General features: G+C 41.6%; 6 protein-coding genes across 6 annotated transcripts; 3 read left to right on the top strand and 3 right to left on the bottom strand.

The window, feature by feature from the left end:
- Window positions 1-179: 179 nt before the first annotated feature.
- Window positions 180-4,266, bottom strand: zbtb33 (zinc finger and BTB domain containing 33). The gene is made up of 2 exons (XM_072395408.1): window positions 4,106-4,266; window positions 180-3,113 (listed from the first exon to the last, which is right to left on the bottom strand). The coding sequence occupies exon 2, from the start codon at window positions 3,109-3,111 to the stop codon at window positions 1,240-1,242; it is 1,872 nt and encodes a 623-aa protein (XP_072251509.1). The 5' UTR covers window positions 3,112-3,113; window positions 4,106-4,266; the 3' UTR covers window positions 180-1,239.
- Window positions 4,267-5,028: 762 nt separating this feature from the next.
- Window positions 5,029-8,994, top strand: nkap (NFKB activating protein). Its single transcript, XM_072395409.1, has 8 exons — window positions 5,029-5,588; window positions 6,592-6,672; window positions 6,782-6,846; window positions 6,935-7,030; window positions 7,125-7,167; window positions 7,261-7,455; window positions 7,824-7,973; window positions 8,545-8,994. The coding sequence occupies exons 1-8, from the start codon at window positions 5,158-5,160 to the stop codon at window positions 8,717-8,719; spliced, it is 1,236 nt and encodes a 411-aa protein (XP_072251510.1). The 5' UTR covers window positions 5,029-5,157; the 3' UTR covers window positions 8,720-8,994.
- A 747-nt stretch (window positions 8,995-9,741) lies between these two features.
- On the bottom strand, window positions 9,742-10,888 carry ndufa1 (NADH:ubiquinone oxidoreductase subunit A1). The gene is made up of 3 exons (XM_072396398.1): window positions 10,641-10,888; window positions 10,436-10,525; window positions 9,742-9,916 (listed from the first exon to the last, which is right to left on the bottom strand). The coding sequence occupies exons 1-3, from the start codon at window positions 10,740-10,742 to the stop codon at window positions 9,896-9,898; spliced, it is 213 nt and encodes a 70-aa protein (XP_072252499.1). The 5' UTR covers window positions 10,743-10,888; the 3' UTR covers window positions 9,742-9,895.
- Window positions 10,889-11,512: 624 nt separating this feature from the next.
- Window positions 11,513-14,910, top strand: upf3b (UPF3B regulator of nonsense mediated mRNA decay). The gene is made up of 10 exons (XM_072395407.1): window positions 11,513-11,758; window positions 12,019-12,125; window positions 12,205-12,311; window positions 12,403-12,501; window positions 12,747-12,857; window positions 12,937-12,980; window positions 13,062-13,250; window positions 13,332-13,489; window positions 13,568-13,877; window positions 13,956-14,910. Exons 1-10 carry the CDS (start codon window positions 11,648-11,650, stop codon window positions 14,091-14,093), a joined length of 1,374 nt encoding a protein of 457 aa, XP_072251508.1. The 5' UTR covers window positions 11,513-11,647; the 3' UTR covers window positions 14,094-14,910.
- Window positions 14,911-15,617: 707 nt separating this feature from the next.
- Window positions 15,618-18,332, top strand: rpl39 (ribosomal protein L39). Its single transcript, XM_072395406.1, has 3 exons — window positions 15,618-15,718; window positions 16,045-16,148; window positions 18,127-18,332. The coding sequence occupies exons 1-3, from the start codon at window positions 15,716-15,718 to the stop codon at window positions 18,173-18,175; spliced, it is 156 nt and encodes a 51-aa protein (XP_072251507.1). The 5' UTR covers window positions 15,618-15,715; the 3' UTR covers window positions 18,176-18,332.
- Window positions 18,333-18,447: 115 nt separating this feature from the next.
- sowahd (sosondowah ankyrin repeat domain family d) lies at window positions 18,448-19,979 on the bottom strand. Its single transcript, XM_072395403.1, has one exon. It carries the CDS (start codon window positions 19,941-19,943, stop codon window positions 18,996-18,998), a length of 948 nt encoding a protein of 315 aa, XP_072251504.1. The 5' UTR covers window positions 19,944-19,979; the 3' UTR covers window positions 18,448-18,995.
- Window positions 19,980-20,104: the final 125 nt, after the last annotated feature.

Below are 20,104 nucleotides of genomic sequence, written 5' to 3'. Positions count from 1 at the left end.
TTAGCTCTATGTTTACCCAGACTAATCAATGTCTAACTTATTACACAATGTGGCAAGGAAACTGCTAGCAAAACAAAAAGTCCTCGGCCTGTTTCAACGCTAAAATCCCATCGTTACATTTGTACGTGTTGGTGTTTGCCCAAAGTAAAAGAAAAAAAAAGAAAAAGAAAAGCCATGACTGTTTTTTAAGTCTCTGAAAAATTTAATAACTGTACATCATTTCTGCCACAAAGACTCGGTGTGGCTACAAGCACACAATGATAAAAAATAGATTTTACAGCATGATCAGCATTCTCTCTCAGATGAAAATCAAGACTGAAACCGGCACGAATGATCGGTTCGGAAAATGTTCAGAGATTCAGGACTGTGTCGACGATGGACCTCATTTTAATTTAATAACTCGTATTTCATACGCGTCTTAAAACCACAAGTGCAGCAAGAAAGTCACCTGGTTGAATTAAAGCAATATTCATCCGAGGATTCTCGCTCATAAATAGGTAACCCCGTTTTTATTTTATAAATGGGCTTCGGTCGGGCTTCTTAATGCCTGAAACTGTTTTAAGCAACGTGACCTAAATGTTAAAAACTAGAGGAGATTATTTGAACGTCACATCGTGATGTGCTGCTCTGTGCTTCAGATTCTTCATCTGAATCCTGTGGGCTGACATTAAAGTTTGAGCCACTTCATTCTTGCTTCCATTTTAAGTCAAGAGGACAAAGTTAAAAAAATAACTCATTATTTAGGATTCTTGATTATATATGAAATGCACAGATTCTACTTTGAGGTTCTTTTTTGCTACTTTCTTAATAGTGTATTCCAACGATCTCGAAGATAAAAACTATTTCAGAAGAAGAGTTATATGAGTGAAGCGAAGGTACGGTTGCATTACACTTCCAGCCAGAAACTGTTAACTCCAGCTTTTTTCTTTTAAAGCCAAATGACTGACAGTCTTTATTGTTTCATCTTTAGCCATCTTCAAGAGATTCTCAGTTTGGAGCCTTTTATCAATTTCAACTACACAAACCTGACAATACTCTTAACAGTAAGTGCACTATTATTATATCTCTATTATTACAAAATTACACCACTAATCTAAATGATCCGAAAGGCAAAAGCATCCGTACCTTAAGCTAACTCCATCGAGAATAACTTAAACGATGACTGGTGGCATAAAACCGAGAGGGAAACATTGAAAGAGCACCTAAAAGGCACCGATAACGAGGAGTAGTGGCTGTTACTTAGTAACTCTCTGGTGTTACAAACTCAAACTCTGTGGCTGCTTGAGGCGGAGAGTTCATGGTTGACCCCGGTTGCTTGTGGGAGTTAGATGGCATGTGAGCATCAGGCTCGATGAAGATGTCGTCCCAGGTCAACAGCCGGCTTTCGCTGGAAGAGTGGACAGAGTTACTGTGATGCACGCTGCCGTCCTCAGTTATGACATGGTCCCCCGGCCCGTCAGTAACCCACGAGTACGACTTCATCTGCACCGTTTTGCACGGGAGCAGGCGGTATAAGTTGTTGTCACCATCATCCTTCTCCTTCCTCCCACTCGGATCCTGATTGTGGGCTTGTTTGCAGTGTGTGGAGAGTAACTGGTAATTCAGGAACATTTCATTGCACACCAAGCACTGGTACCTCCTCTCTCCCGTGTGGTGGATTTCATGTTTAGTTCTGTATTCAGCCAGGGCGAAAACCTTGTCACAGTAGCGACACGGATACTTCTTTTCCCACGAGTGAGTGTTGAAGTGACGGCGAAGGCTTGGAAGGCACACATAGGGCCGCTTACACACAATGCACACGTAGAAAGTCTTTCCATCCATGATCAGCTCGTAGTGATCCTCGAGCTCTGTTTTGGTCTTCTTCTTGTTTGGTCCGGCCTTCGGTGACAAAGGTGCTTTATCAAAGGGTTTCAAGGGTGTCGCCATTAAAGATCTCTTTCCTTTATTGGCTTTAGAGCCTCCTTCTCCAGGATCTTCCTTTACTGGGACAATATCATAAGTGTCTTCCCCAATATTGGCATATACTTTACAACCGGATGAAATAGAATCTATTTCTGTGGCTGTATCGAGTGTCACCGTCTTTTTTGCTGCAACTGCTGGTTTGGGAATGTTGGCTTGAAAAGATGATATTTCAGACACATCCATGAGCCTTATTTTAAACTCCCCTTGCTGAGATGAGGTGGAGACTTGCTTCTGGTGGACTCCCACTCCGTTACTTTTTTCAGAAAACTGGGGGGCACTTGATGGCTCAGGGGTGAAGCTGCTCGGTCTGGCTGGTGTTGTGGAAACGCTTCTTGATAAGACTCTGGACGGGGAAGATGAGTTATTGGAGCTGCTGTCAGGACTGTGCAGAGGACTGCTGACTGTTGCACTGGGGTTTGGACAACTGACGCTGGGAGGCTTATCAGCACATGTTCTTGGAGGGGTCGTGGCTTTTTTTTCATCTGTTGCAACTGTATGATTTGTTTCTAAATTTTGTTTTGCCACACCACCCTCAGAATCGGCTTTTTCCAGATCTATGACTTCACACGAGTTGGATTTCTGGTTGAGTGCTCGGGTTTGGGTATCTGTGCTTGAGACAAACACAACATCGTTGTCGGAGTCCTCCTCGTTCCCCGCAGGTTTGTTTGTCTGATTGAATTCCTCTGCAGATATGGAGAAGGACTCTGTGATGATTGGCATGCTCTCTGTAGACGTGTCACTTTTGTTTTCTGTCTCCTTAGACAAACCAGGGAGGCCTTTAACCTGTGATAATGGTGAGCCCAAGTTTGCAATGAATTTCACTCCCAGCACCTGTCCTGCTGATATGAGCTCCTCCAGCATGTCAGAGCGGACGCGGACAATCTTGGAGCTGTAAATATAGTTGAGAATCTGCTCAAAGATTTCTGGCCTGATGAAGTTCAACTCGATCACGTGTCCAGCGACACTGAAGAGCTGGTGGAAATATGAACTCGAGGCAGACAAGATTGTTTTGTGAGCTCTGAATTTCTTGTCTTGAATGACGATGGTGATGTCACAAAACAATCCATGATTTCGCTGCTCATTCATTGACTTCAGGACAGCTGTTGAATACTGTGTGTCGGTGGCAGAAATCAGCTTGAGACTTGGCATGTCTACAGAGAGGAAAAAAATAAAGGACAACAAAGCATGAATCCCATCTACAAATGAACAAGAAATTACTCAATTATAACATTGCAACACACAAAATACCACTGGATCACCGTTTGTTTTGGATCTTTTTATTTCCTGTTTTTCCCTTTCTGACAGTCAGTTTTCCTTGCAGGAGGACAAATAGTTTGCTAACCAGAGCGTCCTACTTCAGTACAAACTACATCTTTATAACACATATGTATACAGATAAGTTCTTAAATGAGAGTCACTATAAGTCCATGGCTGTCCAGGCTTTAGCTTTAGCTGCAGTTGACAAAAAGTTGCTAAATGCTTTATGTTAAAACTTTACCTGGATAAAATCTCCGAGGTCTTTTATCAGCCAAAATACTCAAATACCAATATGCCATAAACTAAAAATAACTAATACACGTTTGTCTTTGACACCTTCTCCTGCTCAATAAGCTGCAACTGCACAGTGTAATAATAAAATGACAAACTGATTATTATACATACAAAAAATTGTTATGAATTCAAACGTTTCAACCATCTCAGATGCATGCACTCATAACAGTGAATGAGAATGTAAACAAGTGATTTTTTATTAAAATGTGATTCTCGGTCAGACAATAAAACAATAACCTCAGCTAACAGTAGAAAACGTCAGTCAGTTAAAGTTACACTAACGAGCTGACATTAAAAACTCACATGATTACAGAGATGTTGAACTACGTCAATTGTTCATTAACGAGTTGTTGAGCATCTCCGATGAAGCTCCCATTACTGCTTATTAATATATTATTAACACAACAATCAGCCTCTGCTGTTAGCCTGCTAACAAAGCTAACGCTATTTCCTCGTTAATAGACAGGAAGCGCGGCCTTCTGTTTGGCATCTTGTTAGCATGCTAGCTTCAAATATACATGACTCAAGTTGATAAAAGCACCTCTAAGAGATTGTGTCTTTAAATGGAGCGTACAAATTTAACAATATTTACCTGCAACCTTTATGCTTGAACCAAGAATAAGCCTGAGCACTGCCACCTAGCGAGTTAATAAAACTGGCCGGATTTCAAACAACAGACCAGAAGCCGCTGCTCACAGCTGCGCCACCGGAAGTACCTCCATAACAGCTTGGTCTTCAAAATGAAAGTAGTTGCACTACTTTCAAATGAAGTAAGAGAATTCGTTTTCAATATCATACACAAGCATTATTTATCATTCATGTCATCACTGCACAAATGCACAAATAGCAGAAGAGATGCCTATACTTTGTAGCACTATGATGACTAATGGCGGGATGTGACCCAATATATACATCTTCTTTAGTTATTTATGTTTGGCTTTATGGAAAAAAAATAAAATGTGGCTGTATGAATATATAATCGTCTTTAAAGCATAATAAAAAATAACAGTACATCCGTCACCCCAAGCACCGATATCTGGATATAGTTAATATTTATCTTCTTCACATTTATCTTACAGAGGTTAGACTTACACGCGAATAATTGGTCAGTTTTTAGTGACATGAACAGGCCAACCACTGTCCACGTTATGTTCTTGGTATGTGATAAACAACGTGTGTGTGTGAGTGTTGTTTTAGGCGTGTATCTAATGTAAAAGACCTATCTGACAAGATAGAGAAACTTCACCTTTCCCTGTTAATTTAGTCCAGTTATGCTATCTTAAAGTCTTGGACCATTCACGGACATACATTGCGTAGTATGAGCAGAGTGGACAAGTACAAGATAGGAATATAGGTTGTTTAGAAAAATACAGAATATGAATACATAATGTCTAAGAACAAAGCCAATTAAAACAGTAACATCCAGTATCAACAGTCAACAACAAAACAAGCGGAACTGTCATGTGTTGTGTCAAAGAGAATACCAGACTCCTTTTAGGGACGGACGCATTAGCACTTCCTGTTATTGCTTGCGTACTAGAAAAAAACGTTATCCGAAGCACGGTTGCTTGTAATATTTCCTTTGGTATATTTGTATTTTAAGTATCTCTTCTTTTAGCAGTAGGTCTACAGCGGTCGGAGGATATGCCTCTATCAGACCGTTCGAGCTCTGACGGCGGCGGGGAACCTCGGAGTCCTCGGGCCCGTAGAGCCCGCACTCGTTCCCGCAGCCGAAACCGTAACGACAGCCGCGATCGGAGCCTGTCTCCGGACAGCTTTGGGCCCAAACTCCCGAAACCGCGCAACCGAGAGAGGGAACGTGAAGAACGGGAGCATCGGTTCAGAGAGGCGAGAAACATCAGACGGATCCGCATCGGAAGCCCCGGTCGTAGCCGCTCCAGGTCCCGGTCCCGATCCAGATCCAGAGAGCGCCACAACAACACCAGCAACAACCACAACCACTGGCACGAGCAGCGGGACGCTTCTGGAAAACACGGAAGCTTCAAAGATGACTATTATTACGAGCAGCAGAGAGACGACGTTCAGCGGCAGAGACAGGAGGCTTTTATTGCCAGGTATGAAAACTCAAGTCCAGAAAGAACTCGGTGGAAACACTGAATCATACAGTTGACGCCACGATACCACTCAGCCATCTGTGAAATGAATGTACCCACGTCCTATTTACAATCGTCAAAAAAATCTATATCCTAAATGTGCAGTCTGTTTAATACTGGTCTGAACAGTTATTAGTGTGAAGTCTATCAAATGTAAAAGATAGTCATACACATGAGTAATATCCATCAATCCATAGACTACATCCTGTTCCAGCTGCCATGTGCGAGAGACCAAAGCAGACACATAACTATACACGCTCACACTCACTCTTAGGGACTATTTAGAGTCACCAGTTAAGCTGACTTGCATGTTATTGGGCATTGGGAGGTAATAAGTGAAATTAAGACCCTTGTTAAACTGCGTCTGAATGCTTGAAATAATCAGTTGATGTAGACTATCCTAAAATTGCGCTTAAGTTTATCAGATGACCAATTTGTTGGACTGTTTCCAATGAAAACATTTATAGAAGTCATTTCTTGTAACTATATTGGTGAACTGAGATAGTTTATCTATAGAGCCGTCAACATAAAATATTTTATATCATCCTCAAACAATGAAATGTTTGGTCATAAATCACATCTCACCCAGAAAGACTTGCTGTTGTATCTTGTAACATTTCCAGCATCTGTCAGGCTCTCTAACAATATGATTATTGTGGTGATGTAGTACAAAACAACATCAAGATATTATATTTGACTGTCAGCTCTAATCACAAATGATCGTTTTCCCTCTGTCAGGTAAATGCACCACTTTGCATTTCCTCCAGAGGTGGGAAGCTGTTTCACGTGATCTGTCAACGTAAACCAGTCAACCCAGACAGAAGGAAGCTATTCTGCTTTACGTTGCTGCTTATCTAAGTGCTGTTTAATAGCTGTGATACGTAGAGAACACGACACGTTATTAAAAGCAATGATTTGTTTCACACCAGCAGACTAAATGGTTTCTGTTCTGTTTCTGTTCCAGACGTCTGCAGGAGAGGGAGAGGATCGGCGAGCTGGGCTGCCCTGAAGTTTGGGGATATTCACCCCGAGTGAAAGAGCCAGAGTAAGTCCAGAATTCCTAGTCGTTACAACAAAATGTTATTTATATGTTGTTGTTGTTCTATGGAGAAGCATCTGGAATTTTTCTTAATGACGTCGTTTCTAACAAACAGCTCTGATGAATTCACGCCGGTCGAAGAAGATGAGAAAAACAGCACCTCAGCATCGAGTTCAGAGGGTATGCAGCGTTTGAGCACACGTAATTCACAGAGGCGCTGAGTGCTTCTGCCTTTGAATTAACAAAGAATCCTGTCTGTAATCAACAGAGGAAAAGAAGAAGAAAAAAAAGAAGAAAAAGAAGTCCAAGAAAAGAAAGAACAAGAAGCACTCGGAGGATAGTGAGCTGGAGTCAGATTCTGATGGTAACACTGTCTGGATTAATCACATATATTTAAGAAATGCAAACAAAGTCCTGTTTTTAATCAGTTTTATGACTATTGCACTTTTATGCAACAGAAGAAGAAATTAAGAAGAAGAAAAAGAAGAAGAAGAGCAAAAAGTAGGTCCTAATGGGCTGCAACTGAACAGCTTTAATCACATACATATTGAGATGCATTTCCATTAACATCATATCTCTTTTTTTTTGCAACAGGTCCAAGAAATCCAAGAAGAAGAAGGCAAAGAAGAGCCGGAAAGAGTCCAGCGACTCCAGCAGTGAAGAGTCAGAGGAGGAGGAGGAGGAAGATCCCAATGGGGTCATGTGGGTGGAAAAAACCTGCATGGATGAACACATCGTCGGCCCTGAAGCTCCACTCACACATCTGTCCCAGGATGACAGGCCGCTGGAGTGAGTCCATCGCTTTGGATGTTCCTCTTTCATTTTAATCACACATATGGTAACATATGAGCAAAAATCAAAACTGCGGTGAAAGGAAACCATAGAATGATATGACAGAACAATTTGTTACGATTGATCACTTTATTTATTTTAGGCCATAAATGATGACATTTTCTTTGATCCGGCTCATTAAACATGACAAAACAAGACGCACCGCACGAGTACAGATGTTCTTGCTCGTATTTGACTTCCTCGCTTTATGGCACCTGGAGGTGTTTGCTTTGTCACAACACTGACCTCTGCAGATGTTTTATCTCCAGTGCAGTCTGTCGCTCTATGCGTGTGTTTTGATTGGAGCATTGTCTGTCTCCCTCCAGTTTTGGTCACGCACTGTTGCCAGGTGAAGGTGCCGCCATGGCGGAGTACGTGAAAGCGGGCAAACGTATCCCGAGAAGAGGAGAAATCGGTCTCACCAGCGATGAGATCGCAAACTTTGAGAAGTCTGGCTATGTGATGAGCGGCAGCAGGTACACAACTCATCAGACTATAAATTTGACCTTTGCTGTGATCAGATTCATACAGCAGCAGTTACTACGATGGAGTAAATACGATTCTTCCCTCTTATATCCACACATACTGAGCAAATAGACAACTTATTTCTCATCAGCAAACTCCTTTAAGATGACAGTGAGGGTAGTTTAGCTCCCTCCTTCTTTTTAAGGACCTTTGAGCAAGTTCTTTTTAAGATCTCTTTTAAATTTTCTTTTTAAAGAATAGTAGCTTACTTCAGGTACTTTTTGCATCTTATTTAATAAAAGGGAAAGAACTTGTGCCGTTTATTCTGATCATTTGGTCCCATCAAGAAATTCATGGAGTCCCAAGAGGTCGCCAGTAAACAGTGTAGGTTTGACTCAGTAATACTACCCGTCTGCAGATTGAAAAGCAAAATCCAGTCGTTTCATCTCTTCTTACTGTCGATTTGTTATTTTATTCCTGCTTTTTTTCCCACCAAAAGAGATCTAATAAAAAGGTTGCTGCTCCCACATGCATGTTTATTTCCTCCCTAATGCTTCCAAATGTTCAAATGTCACCCTGCAGACATCGCCGTATGGAGGCTGTGCGTCTGAGAAAGGAAAACCAGATCTACAGCGCGGATGAAAAGAGAGCCCTGGCGTCCTTCAACCAGGAGGAGAGAAGAAAGAGGGAGAGCAAGATCCTGTCCAGCTTCAGGGAAATGGTGTACAGGAAAACCAAAGGCAAGGACGAGAAGTGAGCATCTCAAAGTTTGTCTCGTGTTTCCTGTTACTGGACCTCTTTGTTTGATGACTTCAGGCTGAGTGTTTTATTTCTGAAATCCTGCCCTCACCCAGTTTCAGTGGATTGTACAGCACGGGGCATTTTACTTGTAATGAAACATCTGGAAGGTATTCCAGTGTATCCTCCATCCTTTCTGTTTGGTCTTTCAATGTTTTGTTTTTTTTTAAATTTCCTGTTGTAAAATTGCTGCTGATACACCCGAGCATAACGGTAAATAAATTGTCAATATTACAGCACGTGAACGTAGCTTTTTCATTTTCATGTGTCTGTTTGTGCTCGAGCGGCCTTCCATTACGGAGTAAATGTTTTCAGTGAAGCGTAAAACAACTTGAAAAACATTAAGAGAAACATCTGAAAATCCCAATAGAATCTGTTCGTTATTTCATGAAAGTTCAGAATAATTGAGCCTTTTTGAAGAACACAGAAATCCTTTAAATGTCTGAGACTCTGCATGATCAGCTTGAGATAGTTCATACCTCAGAAGCTTCACAGTGAGTAGTACAAGCGCTTTATTAGCTCAAATTGTGTGCTTTCTGAAACGACTGCGTGTCAGCGGTGACTTTTCAGTGCAGTGTTTTGGATAGGTCAATATTTGAAGATGTTTCTGTTACGAAAAACACTAAAATTAATCTCAAATGCTTGTGACACCTTAAATGTCCTTTTTTAATAGCAAAAAAAAGATTTAAGGATGAAAAGAAGCTAATCCTCACATTAAAAGTGACGTTTTCATCTAATGAAGCGAGATGGACAACAGCTCCTGCATCAGATGCAAGAAGCAGCTCAGAACATCCATCCATCCGTTTTCTATACCCGCTCAATCCAACTGTAGGGTTGTGGGGGGGACTGGAGCCAATCCCAGCTGTCATGGGGCGAGAGGCCAGCTCAGAACAGTTCAGCTAATTGCTACTTTTAGCAGATGTTGTCAACACCGTGACATTCCTTTAGTTATATTAACCCAACAACACGAACACAGCAAAGAACCTTCAAAAGAATTCAAGTGTGGAAAAGTTTAATTGATCACGGGGACAACTTCTTTTAGAAAGAGTCACAAAACAAACAAATGCACGTTAAATATAATCTTTTTAATGTACAGCAAGGAGCTTTCTGCTTGCGTCTCCATAATCTTCCATAATCATTTGATGTTCTCCAGCCCCTGTTGAGAGAACAAAAATAATAATAATAAGTGACTGAAGAAAACATGCTTGAAAAGACTGCAGGTGTTATTAGACTCTACAGGTGACCGAGAACCTCTTGCTTTCCTTCTGTATTTTACAAGTTAAATATTTAGTATTTATTTTTGTAAATTAATTCTGGTGCCTGTGTAATTATTTACCTATTCTTTACTTTTATAACAACTAAAGTGGATGCATGATATGCAAGAGTGATGCATCTACTTTTTTGGGTTTTTTTTGCTATGTAATATATGAAAATAGACATTTTACAAGCCACTGCGCAGTTTGCAATTATCCAGTTCGTCATGCGGAGACCTGTCAATCATCTTCTCGTGGTGAGAGAGATAAATCTTATCTCGGACACTCGCAGTATCAGTGGGCTGACGGTGACCCTCCCAGACAGGGTGAAGAAATGGATTTGAAGTGGAAAAACTAAGTTTTTCAAGCATATGCACTTTGCTTCAGCAAACAAACAAGCAAACAAACAAAAAGACGCTCACCTTGGAGTCGTAGTACTGACCCGTTCCTCCCACTCGCCTGTCCCTCTCCATCAGATACCACTGCCACGGCATCCGAGCGACTCTCTTCTCCTGAAATGAAAACGGGAGACTTTGGTCACAAAACGGTTCACAGCAGAGAACCACCGACAGGCAGCGGAGTTTACAGCCCAGCGGGGGGAGCCGCAGGAGCAGGAGTCGGCCTCACCTTCCCTCCGTTGGTGAACTTCTGGATTTGTGCGGTGGCGATGCCGGGAATGATCAGACAAGCAGTCATAATGCCGAGACCAGGCAGGATTTCATACCACATGGCTGCTAAATTCAACTGCCAGGCTTCAAAGATCAAATGTGAGGACAACCTAGTTGTCCTAAAAGCACGGAGGGCAGTTTATTTTTGCTAAGAAGCTAACAAAATGTCGACCGTTCTTGTGACCTATGTTTGGACCGGAAAAAGAAGACACTTCCTGTTTTAACTTTTCAAAGTTAAAGCGTTAAACATAGCAGGGGAAAAAAGAAGTCATAAAAGTTACATACATAACAATAAACGAGTTATTTGATTAACAGATCAAAATAAACAATGCAAAGTATCCAGCAGAAAACGTGTGCATATTTTGAGTTAATGATAACAATGAATCATTCAGATTCAAAACTCCGGTTTTTCTATCTGAAAACAAAAACAGAATTACAAGAAGTATACTTTCATACCGTAATTATTTCCACAGTGAGCAAGTCTGTAAATGAGGCGATAGTAAGTGACGTGTTTAGTATTCCATTCAAAATATATATTTTTTTCAATTAAGCTGACTGAAGGGCGCATTTAATTTACATTACTTTACGTTACAAAAGTAGCTAGTTGTTATTAGAAGTTACATTTGGAGAGTTCGTATTCACTAGCTTTTATTTTGAAAGGCAAGTAAAAAGTTTTTCCTTTGTGAAAAATCAAAATATTCACATTCACAACAGATTAAGCAATAGATCAATAAATATAGAATGATAGCAAATGCTTTTTATGTGTATCTAAATAACGAGATATGCGCTTTTTTTTTTACCTATAGCGCCCCCCTCCGATGGTTACGTTGAACTGCAGGTTCAACCGTCAGAGAGGAAGTTACGGTTAGTTCGGTTGCTACTAGCCTGCTGCTAACTTGCTAAAAAGTAAACAAGTGTGTTAGATGAGATGAGAATAAATCGCGGTAAAAAAGTAGCTTTTAAGTCATGAAGGACGACAAAGAAAACACTCGACCGAAGGACAGAAAAGTGGAGATAAAGACTGAAGATGGAGATAAGATAGAAAAGTCCAAGGAAAAGAAGGAGACCATGACAAAGGTAAAACTTGCTAGCTTCGATAGCTAATGCTGCTACATACCATCAGTTCTGGATTTGAATAGTTTCAAAACTAGCAACACACATTTAACCAAGTTGTGGTTCGTTAGATTAAACGTGTGATGTTTACCTTGAATTTGATCATGTAAGATAAAATTGACGCCAGACTACGCGTATCGTGACTAACTCTAACTTTATTTGTGTCGTTATTAGCTTGATTGTGCACGCATTAATATCCTAAACTTCCAACAATGACTCCTCAGATTGTGATAAGGCGATTACCACCAAGTTTGACCATGGAGGAGTTGGAGGAACAGCTTCAGCCTCTCCCAGAGGTGGATTACATGGAGTTTTTCTCCAATGACACCAGGTGAGTTTAGCATATTAAAAAGTCCACTTAAACATTTCCTCCAGCTTGTTAAAATGACACGAGTGCTTTGTCCTCCCAGCCTTTACCCTCACCTCTTTGCAAGGGCTTACATCAACTTCAAAAATCAAGACGATATAGTCCTCTTCAGAGATCGATTTGATGGATATGTATTCATAGATAACAGAGGTATGCAGAGCACAACATCAGAGGTAAATGAACGATTTAAACAGAGTTGCTCTGAAGCGTTGTTCTTGTCCGCATATTTTTTTGGAAACAGGTCAGGAGTATCCTGCCATTGTGGAGTTTGCACCTTTTCAAAAGACTGCCAAGAAAAAAAGTAAGAAGAAGGATTCAAAGTGTGGAACCATTATTGAAGGTAAAGCTATTTGTCCTTTCAGACTAAGAGTGTGACACTGCACCATAATAGAAAAGAAATTTGAAGACGGTTTAGTTGAGTACGACTTTTACCAGGCTAAGAGGTCACTTGTTTAGCAAAATGTTTACAATGTATTTGCCATTTTATTTGTTATTAACCTTGTTTAAATAAAGAAAAGTGTTTACACAGTTCAATTGTTATTGTTTTATATTGCTTTTATTTATATTTTGCACATTTCTGTTTAGATCCGGATTACAAGAAGTTCCTTGAATTTTATAATGGAGATGAAGAGAAATTCACATCCACGCCTGAAACTCTTTTAGAAGAGATCGAGGCTCGATCGAAGGAACTCGTAGGTATGTTAACAGAAACATCATTGCATGTATGTATGTATGTATGTAAACAGACATAATTGAATATTTTTTTCCCTTCAAGCTAAAAAGACGACTCCTCTGCTGGACTTCCTGAAGAATAAACAGGTAATGGTTTTCTTTGGATGTGTAATATGTCATCTTGTTTGTTGGAGACTGGCCTCACAGGTTCCGTTTTACTCTGTTCAGAGACTGAGGGAGGAAAAGAAAGAGGAGAGAAGAAGGAGGGAGCTTGAGCGCAAGCGTGTGCGTGATGAGGAGCGTCGTAAGTGGAGGGAGGAGGAGAAGAGGAAACGCAAAGAGGCAGAGAAGATGAGAAGACTTGAGAAACCGTTGGAGAAAGACAAGGACCAAGTTAAAGAAGAACCAAAAATTAAGGTTTGTGCTGCAGAGGAATAAAGAAGGTTTTGAGTGTGTGTAATCTCCTGTACCTCATTTTGATTTGATGTTTACTTTCAGCTTCTAAAGAAGCCAGAAAGATGTGATGATGCTGATTCTGAAAAGCCCAAGGATAAACTCAAGAAACCAGAGAAGCCAAATAAAGAGGACAGATCCTTGGGAAGTGCCGAGCAGAAGAGGCGTCAGAACATGGAAAACAGGGAGGATCGAGGAAGGAAGTTAGTTCCCTCAGTCGTTTCTCTGCACTCACTCATTTTTAACAGAATAACAACACATGTTTTGTGATGTACTGACAGAGGGGACGGAGACGGGAGGAAGGAGTTTAGGGAGCGTGACGCAGATCGGGACAGAGACCGGGAGAAGGAGCGGCGGCAGAGAGAGAGGGAGCGCATCAGACGACAGGATGAGGAAAGGCGGAGAAGGAGGGAACACCAGGATGGGGAGAACACACACAAGAAGCGAGAAGAGGAGTTTAGAAAAGAAAAAGCCTTGGAGAAGAAGAAGAACGAAAATATGGCAGACTCCCCTCACTCTGAGAGGCCGGAGAAGCCTGCCAGAGAGAGCAAAAAGGACGAGAGTAGTAAAAGAGAGCGGCTGCGGAACAAGGTAATGACTCTTAGCCGTCAAAGTTGTTTCTCGCAGCCGTGTGGAAGTATTTCTAAGAAGGTTGTTTCTTTGCATCAGGACCGGCCTGCCATACAGCTGTACCAGCCAGGGGCCAGGAGCCGAAACAGGACTGTGGGCGGAGGAGCCGAATCCACCTCTGCCGACACAACGCCTGATCCTGAGAACCAAAAAGTGGCAGAGAAGGGAGACGACTGAGTTGATTTCTGTTTGTGGTATTTAAGTTTGGTGAGGAGAGGGGAGAATGGCCTGTGAGGCTCAGAGCAGCAACGTGGCGTCTCAGAGCGGCGTGCACTGCAGTCGAAACAGGACTGCACCCGGCTCTCCCAGTCTCAGAGGAGGAGGAGGGATTGTGGATCCTCTCAGTACCTGAATGGGACCCTTTTTTAGTTTTATGTGTTAGGAGAGGTAACGGTAACCTTTTGGAAAGAGTTTGGCTGTAGGGCACATTCGGTGAAGCCAAAGTTTTCTGGGACCACGTGATCTCAAAGTGACCTTATTTCAGTAATGTTGTACACTGCAAATATTCTTCCATCTTGTTCTGCTCCATCGCACTCTGCAGCACTGAAATAACCTCCAAGTCTCTAACTACCTTATCCCTTGATATGTCAACAAGCTCATATGTCAACAAAAATTTAGATTTTACAGTGATCACAAGAGCATTTCTGTTTTCAGCTGTTTTCAGCTTGAAGTGCACACAAATTGCTCTGCATGGGAAGATGGACAGTCTGTAAGTCTGTGTGGAAACATTTCATGGCTTATCAGACTCAGAAGCTGTGAATCACCCAATCTGGAGAAATAGCCTTTTTTTATTTTTTTTTATTTTACACTTTACTGCTATGTGACGGCTGTTCATGCATGTAGACTTGGGACACTTAAGTCAGATAATCAGAGTGATCAACCTGTGGCCTTCTCCCTTTTCTTGTCTCAGACTCGCCTGAAACATTCATCCGTGATGCACTGGTGACAGAAACTGTACTCACTTTTCACAGGAAATAAAAGATCTTCGCTCAAATGTTTGTGTTGTCTTTTTTTTTTAATGTAAAACAGGTAAAATGTTGAGTCTTTGCATATAAGAAAAGGATGGGTCAAACAGGTTGCTATAGTTTTAACGGGCTTAAATGCTAGCTTTATTACACATTTTAATTTGCTCTCGTATTACAGATTTACAGGTTTCTTGGTTTACAATGATTTTTCACGCTTCCTATTGTGTATTTGGACTCAGAATAAAATTTAAATACAGTTTAGAGATTTAAATCCGAAGTACATTTAGTCAGATTACTTCTCATGTTCCTAACAATAAAAGTGTAAAAACTTCACACAGACGTTGCAAGGCTGCAGCTCATAATTATTTTTTTATTACCAGTTTATAAAATGCCAGGACAGTGAAAAAGAACAGACCCACGCGCTCGGTTTGTGTGTATATTCTCATAGTAAATGGGGCAGTTTTTAATTGATTTTATTTCCTTATTTGACTGTTTTTATGTGGATGCCTGCAATGGAGATGGAGACGGGAGAGGGACAAACTTCCATTTTTATGTTGAAATTAAAGATTTCAGAGGTAGATGGAGGGGTGATATTTTTTGTTCATAATCTGAGAAGCTACTACTTTTTTTAGCCGATTGTCGAGGCAACGTTTTTAACTTGGAAGTTGATATTTGTTCCCAAAACCTACGGCGATCTAGCCGTTGGCGTCCTTGCATTACGTCTATCGACCGGTGGGTGTCGTTGTTCCGTGGGAGCTCATTGGTTAAAACGCCAACGTCACTTCCTTCTTTCTCTTCGACCACCGCCATAGTGGGGAAAGGACTGTGGATACAATGGTAAATACAAAATCTTTAAACATCCACGTCAACAGGGACCGTAAACCAATTTCAATATATCACATGAACAATAATGGTATCATTAGTAGATAAAAATATTTGTATGTTGTTTGAAATGATGAGATAAAACGATTAAATGAGCTCTGAAATGCTAGCTGGTACCCTCTCTGTAGTGCTACGCATGTTAGCCGATAACTTCCCTCCAAGCAGTTATTGCGTTGGCTTTATCTTCCTGAGAATGCTTTAAGAACATAATTTATAGGACATTTCACATCTGTGGACAGAGTAATAGTTGACACAGTGCTGACAAGTTTGTCCGTTTACAGTCGTCCCACAAGACTTTCAGGATAAAGCGCTTCCTCGCCAAGAAGCAGAAGCAGAACAGGCCGATTCCGCAGTGGATCAGGATGAAAACCGGCAACAAGATCAGGTGAGTTAAAATGCATTGAGCACCATACAACATCAAACATTTCTGCACACCTTTAAACGTTTGTTCAAGGCCTAAATGAGCTTTCCTCCTCTATAAATGTAATCTTTTTGGAAGGTTGAACGATTCAGTCTAATTCCTGGGTGAGTTGGGTGAGAAATGCAGGTCCTTGCTGGACTCCTCTTTTAACTAAAGATAAAAATCAGACCTGTGAATGTATTTCCCTATTTAACATTTACAAATAAGGTCACTCCTTTCCATCCAGTCATGAATATTATAATCTTCTCAGGCGCTACCATCAACGATATACATGCATTAATAAAACCGTGAGGTTCTTAATACTTTAAGTCGACTTTATATGGGTGTAGTTTTAAAGGATGTAGTTTAGTGATAGTTCATTGTGTTGTTGCTGATGTAAAACTGACATGACAACAGTGGAGCTCAGTGCAATTCAACAGCACCTTAAGTTTAAACTTAATAGAGAAAGCATTGGCTTAAACGTTTTACTATTTAAAAAAATAAGTTAAGATATGAAACTTTAACAGCACAAAATCCTATCATCAATACAAGTCAGTATCCCAGGAAAAAATGGGATAACTAGGATCGGTACTCTATGGTACTAAAGTCTCACAACCATTTCAGTTTATTTTGGACAAACGGTCATTCATACATACCGGCTCGTGCACCCATGAACATGACTTGCACTATTCCATCTTGTTGTCTTGATGACCTCATGGCATCATTTTAAACCTCTTAAAGTCTCTGTCAGCAGCTCTCCTGCACTTTGTCAGGAAGTGTGCAGTGTAGTACATTTTTCCCAAAGCAAAGACCATATCACACCAGTTTTATAAGCACTCAAGCTTAAAAGCCGGTGTTGCATCGTTTCAAGCCTTAACATTACAATGTGCAGTCAATATTTCTGAAGGGGACAGCGCTCATTAAAGAGCTTTGTGTCTGTCTGAACGGTTTTAAATTGCTCAACGGTGCTTCATTTCATTGCTGAGCTGTGTACGTTGTCATTAAGTGCCGAGGCAGCTGGCTGACTAACGCTAACGGGGGGGAGCAGGAACTCTACAATGTAAAGCAGGTCTGCAATTGCAGCACTGCTTATCAGTAGAGTGCTGTCATTAACCCTGCTGAGAGCATGCCTGCTGCAGAGCTCATACTCCTGCTCACTGGGCTGGTGATGAGGACGCTCTGTGGCAGAACACCTGTTGGGTCCTATGCTTGCTTGAATGGCTGACCTACACATCTCTCCTGTGAGGCTGTTTGCTTTGTGTAATCCCTGCTTCGAGACATTCCAGGATTGCTGCAGTGATTTAGTGTTGGTGATGGATCAAACTGTTACTTCAGAGAGAAATTAGAAGCCATCTTAAGTCAGAATGTGGAACTGTAACTTGGTAACTATCAGAATCTGAATGCTTGCACCATTGAGGCTTTCTTCAGTTTGAGCTAAAATTAGCTTGTAACTTAGCGAGTTATTGCATGAATGAACTTAACAAAACTCTGTGTTCACTCAATCTTTAGTAAGATGTATTTTTTTCTGTTGCCTACTTGACATAATTCATGTCAAGGTGTTCAATAAGCTGGATTAGTCCAGTTTTGTGATTGAATAGAAACACTTTTCAGTGAATTTGGCAAATAATTTTTCTTGCGTTCCCACGAAGAATAAAGATGTTGCTGCCAAATTTGACCAAAATAAGTTTTCTCACAGGTGAGGCAAATTTAAAAAAAAAAATGGTCAGCGAGTCTAGATGTGTAAGACTTGGTCATCAGACATGTTACTCCTGCTGTGATGAGCTCAAACATCTGTGATAGAAATCCCTCTTGGTTTCATTGCAAACTCTCAGGTATATTAAATAAGGTAGTTAATATTTTGCTAGGTTTTGTACAAAGAATGTTTTTAAAACGCAGTGGTTCACCCCAGGAGGTTCTTATTTTCTTTTAAGGTTAATCATTTTCTATGGCTGTGTGACTACAGGTACAACTCCAAGAGGAGACACTGGAGGAGGACCAAGCTGGGCCTGTAAACGTGAGGGTCTGCGGATTCCTTCATTCCAACATCTGCAAAGACCTCCAGCTGCTGGGCTTGAGAGAGAGCGATGTCATTGGAGCAGCAGTTGTTTTGTACAGATACTCTGGTTTTGCTCACGTTTGACAATAAAAGATCTGTGATCAAAGTTGAAATGCAGCAGTACAGCCTGTTCTTTTTTTTCCCTTTTGCTTTATCTACATCTGAACAGTTCCTTTAGTGTTTTCAGGCAAACCAATAAGTGTCTGATGACAGCTCTGCAGAGAGAAGCACTCAGGAAAGCTTGAGTCTGACCACAAAGCAAACAGATTTGGGAAACTTAGATTTATTTTTACTTTTCCTTGAATCTGAAGTCAGTTGAGCTATTCAAGAAGCTAAATTTAGCATCAAAGACTTGGATATGTGCCCACTTTGGAGGGAAAACTGCCACATTAACAGTAATGAGTTTATATTAGCATCGGTGAGTTGGTGCCAAAGTGGAAAAGTAGGAGCAAATGTTTATACAAGCAGGATTTATTCAAGTTTCAGTTCTTTATAAAAGCAGAAGTATTGGGCAAAAGAAACATGTTCATGAAGGATCCTCATCACGGTTTGGGTTCAACTTTCCAAGCTCTGTTTCCAGTTGAAATGTTTCACATGAGCTTTAACAAAGAAATAGTGCGAGTCATTGCTGCTCTGTAAATTCCTTCATATTTTAAGCACTACAGTTAGAAGTGATGTTTAAAAGACTTGTAGTGACTGCAACCCTCCAGATAAACACACAAAGTGAACTGAAAGCATAAATAGAGCACATATCTGAGAGCACGTGCAATAACCGCTCATGTTTTCCTTCCGAGAAGTGGAAAGGAGGATATCAGCTTTCTTAAAGACCCAAATCTCCAGCTGCTCCTCCTCGTACTCTGCTCAAAGTAGTTCACTTCTGTCTCTTCGCTGTCAACTTCATCGCTTGCGGTCAAGTTCCCTGCGCCGGCGCAGTTGTTGTTAACGTTCTTGTTGAAATTTTGCGCACCTCCGCAGTTGTGCTCATCGTCCCAAGTTCCCAGCAGCTCCTTCATCTCCGGCGGGGCGTCTCGCTTCAGATACTGCCACGGCCTCTTCCCGTTGTAGTCCATGGCATCGACGTTGGCACTGTAGGCTCCGACCAGCAGCTTGATGACCATGTACTGGCCGTGCATGCTGGCGACGTGCAGCGGGGTGAGCCCGCCGCTCCCCCGCAGGTTCACGTTCACAGGGATGTTCGCACCTTCTGCGTATCGCAGCAGCCTGAGCAGAGTCTCGTCCTGTCCTCTCTTGGCCAGCCAGTGAAGGACTGAGTAGCCACTGACGAAATCCCTTCTCATTAAAAGATGGGGGTCATCGGTGATAAACTCCAGTATGGTTTCATAGTTCCCCTCCACTGCTGACAGCATCCATGCGTGCTCCATCGGGGACAAAGCCCAGTCTATGTCCTGCTGGAAGGACACGCTGAGGGTCTCCGAGGACAGCGCGCTGCTGAATCCGCTGTGCGGTCTACTCTGGAGCAACTCCTTTAGGTGCTTTTTACGCATAACTGATGTGATGTCCGAAGCCTCTCTCCGTGGTGCCCCCGGTGCGGAGCAGTCACTGACTTCTTGCTGCCGCTTTAGCCTCGACCTACGCTGGGCGGCACTGGGCATGACCTGCATGCCATATCTCGACAGCCGCTCCACAACGGTGCCCTCTGTGGACCTCCTGCTGCTGTGGGCGTCGGTATTGCCCAAAGCTGGCTCGGATCCACTCTCATACATGCTAAAACGCTTCCTCTGCAGAGTCCAAGGCTACTTCCTTTTATTTAGACCGCTCTGTATCGTATAATAAACTCCAATAATTTCCCTCGGCTCTCCCGGGCTCATTTCCTGTGTCGAGAGAAGTAGTATTTTTGAACATACGTTTGGCATTTTTTTTTTAA

The sequence above is a fragment of the Leuresthes tenuis genome, unplaced genomic scaffold, assembly GCF_036924035.1.
Source record: "Leuresthes tenuis unplaced genomic scaffold, fLeuTen1.0.hap1 SCAF_11, whole genome shotgun sequence".
In the NCBI taxonomy this organism is placed as follows: domain Eukaryota; kingdom Metazoa; phylum Chordata; class Actinopteri; order Atheriniformes; family Atherinopsidae; genus Leuresthes; species Leuresthes tenuis.
Note: the sequence above shows the minus strand (reverse complement) of the source record. Positions and strands in the feature narration are given on the sequence as shown.

Excerpts from the sequence above, each read along its gene's own strand:
- zbtb33 (XM_072395408.1), bottom strand. The coding sequence starts at position 3,111 with ATGCCAAGTCTCAAGCTGATTTCTGCCACCGACACACAGTATTCAACA.
- nkap (XM_072395409.1), top strand. The coding sequence starts at position 5,158 with ATGCCTCTATCAGACCGTTCGAGCTCTGACGGCGGCGGGGAACCTCGG. Across the intron at positions 7,168-7,260 it reads AAGAAGAAGAAGAGCAAAAA|GTCCAAGAAATCCAAGAAGA; the intron begins GTAGGTCCTAAT and ends TTTTTGCAACAG. Across the intron at positions 7,974-8,544 it reads TATGTGATGAGCGGCAGCAG|ACATCGCCGTATGGAGGCTG; the intron begins GTACACAACTCA and ends GTCACCCTGCAG.
- ndufa1 (XM_072396398.1), bottom strand. The coding sequence starts at position 10,742 with ATGTGGTATGAAATCCTGCCTGGTCTCGGCATTATGACTGCTTGTCTG. Across the intron at positions 10,526-10,640 it reads AGTTCACCAACGGAGGGAAG|GAGAAGAGAGTCGCTCGGAT; the intron begins GTGAGGCCGACT and ends TTTTCATTTCAG. Across the intron at positions 9,917-10,435 it reads GTCAGTACTACGACTCCAAG|GGGCTGGAGAACATCAAATG; the intron begins GTGAGCGTCTTT and ends TTCTCTCAACAG.
- upf3b (XM_072395407.1), top strand. The coding sequence starts at position 11,648 with ATGAAGGACGACAAAGAAAACACTCGACCGAAGGACAGAAAAGTGGAG. Across the intron at positions 12,126-12,204 it reads TTTTTCTCCAATGACACCAG|CCTTTACCCTCACCTCTTTG; the intron begins GTGAGTTTAGCA and ends TTGTCCTCCCAG. Across the intron at positions 12,981-13,061 it reads ACTTCCTGAAGAATAAACAG|AGACTGAGGGAGGAAAAGAA; the intron begins GTAATGGTTTTC and ends TACTCTGTTCAG.
- rpl39 (XM_072395406.1), top strand. Across the intron at positions 16,149-18,126 it reads AAAACCGGCAACAAGATCAG|GTACAACTCCAAGAGGAGAC; the intron begins GTGAGTTAAAAT and ends GTGTGACTACAG.
- sowahd (XM_072395403.1), bottom strand. The coding sequence starts at position 19,943 with ATGTATGAGAGTGGATCCGAGCCAGCTTTGGGCAATACCGACGCCCAC.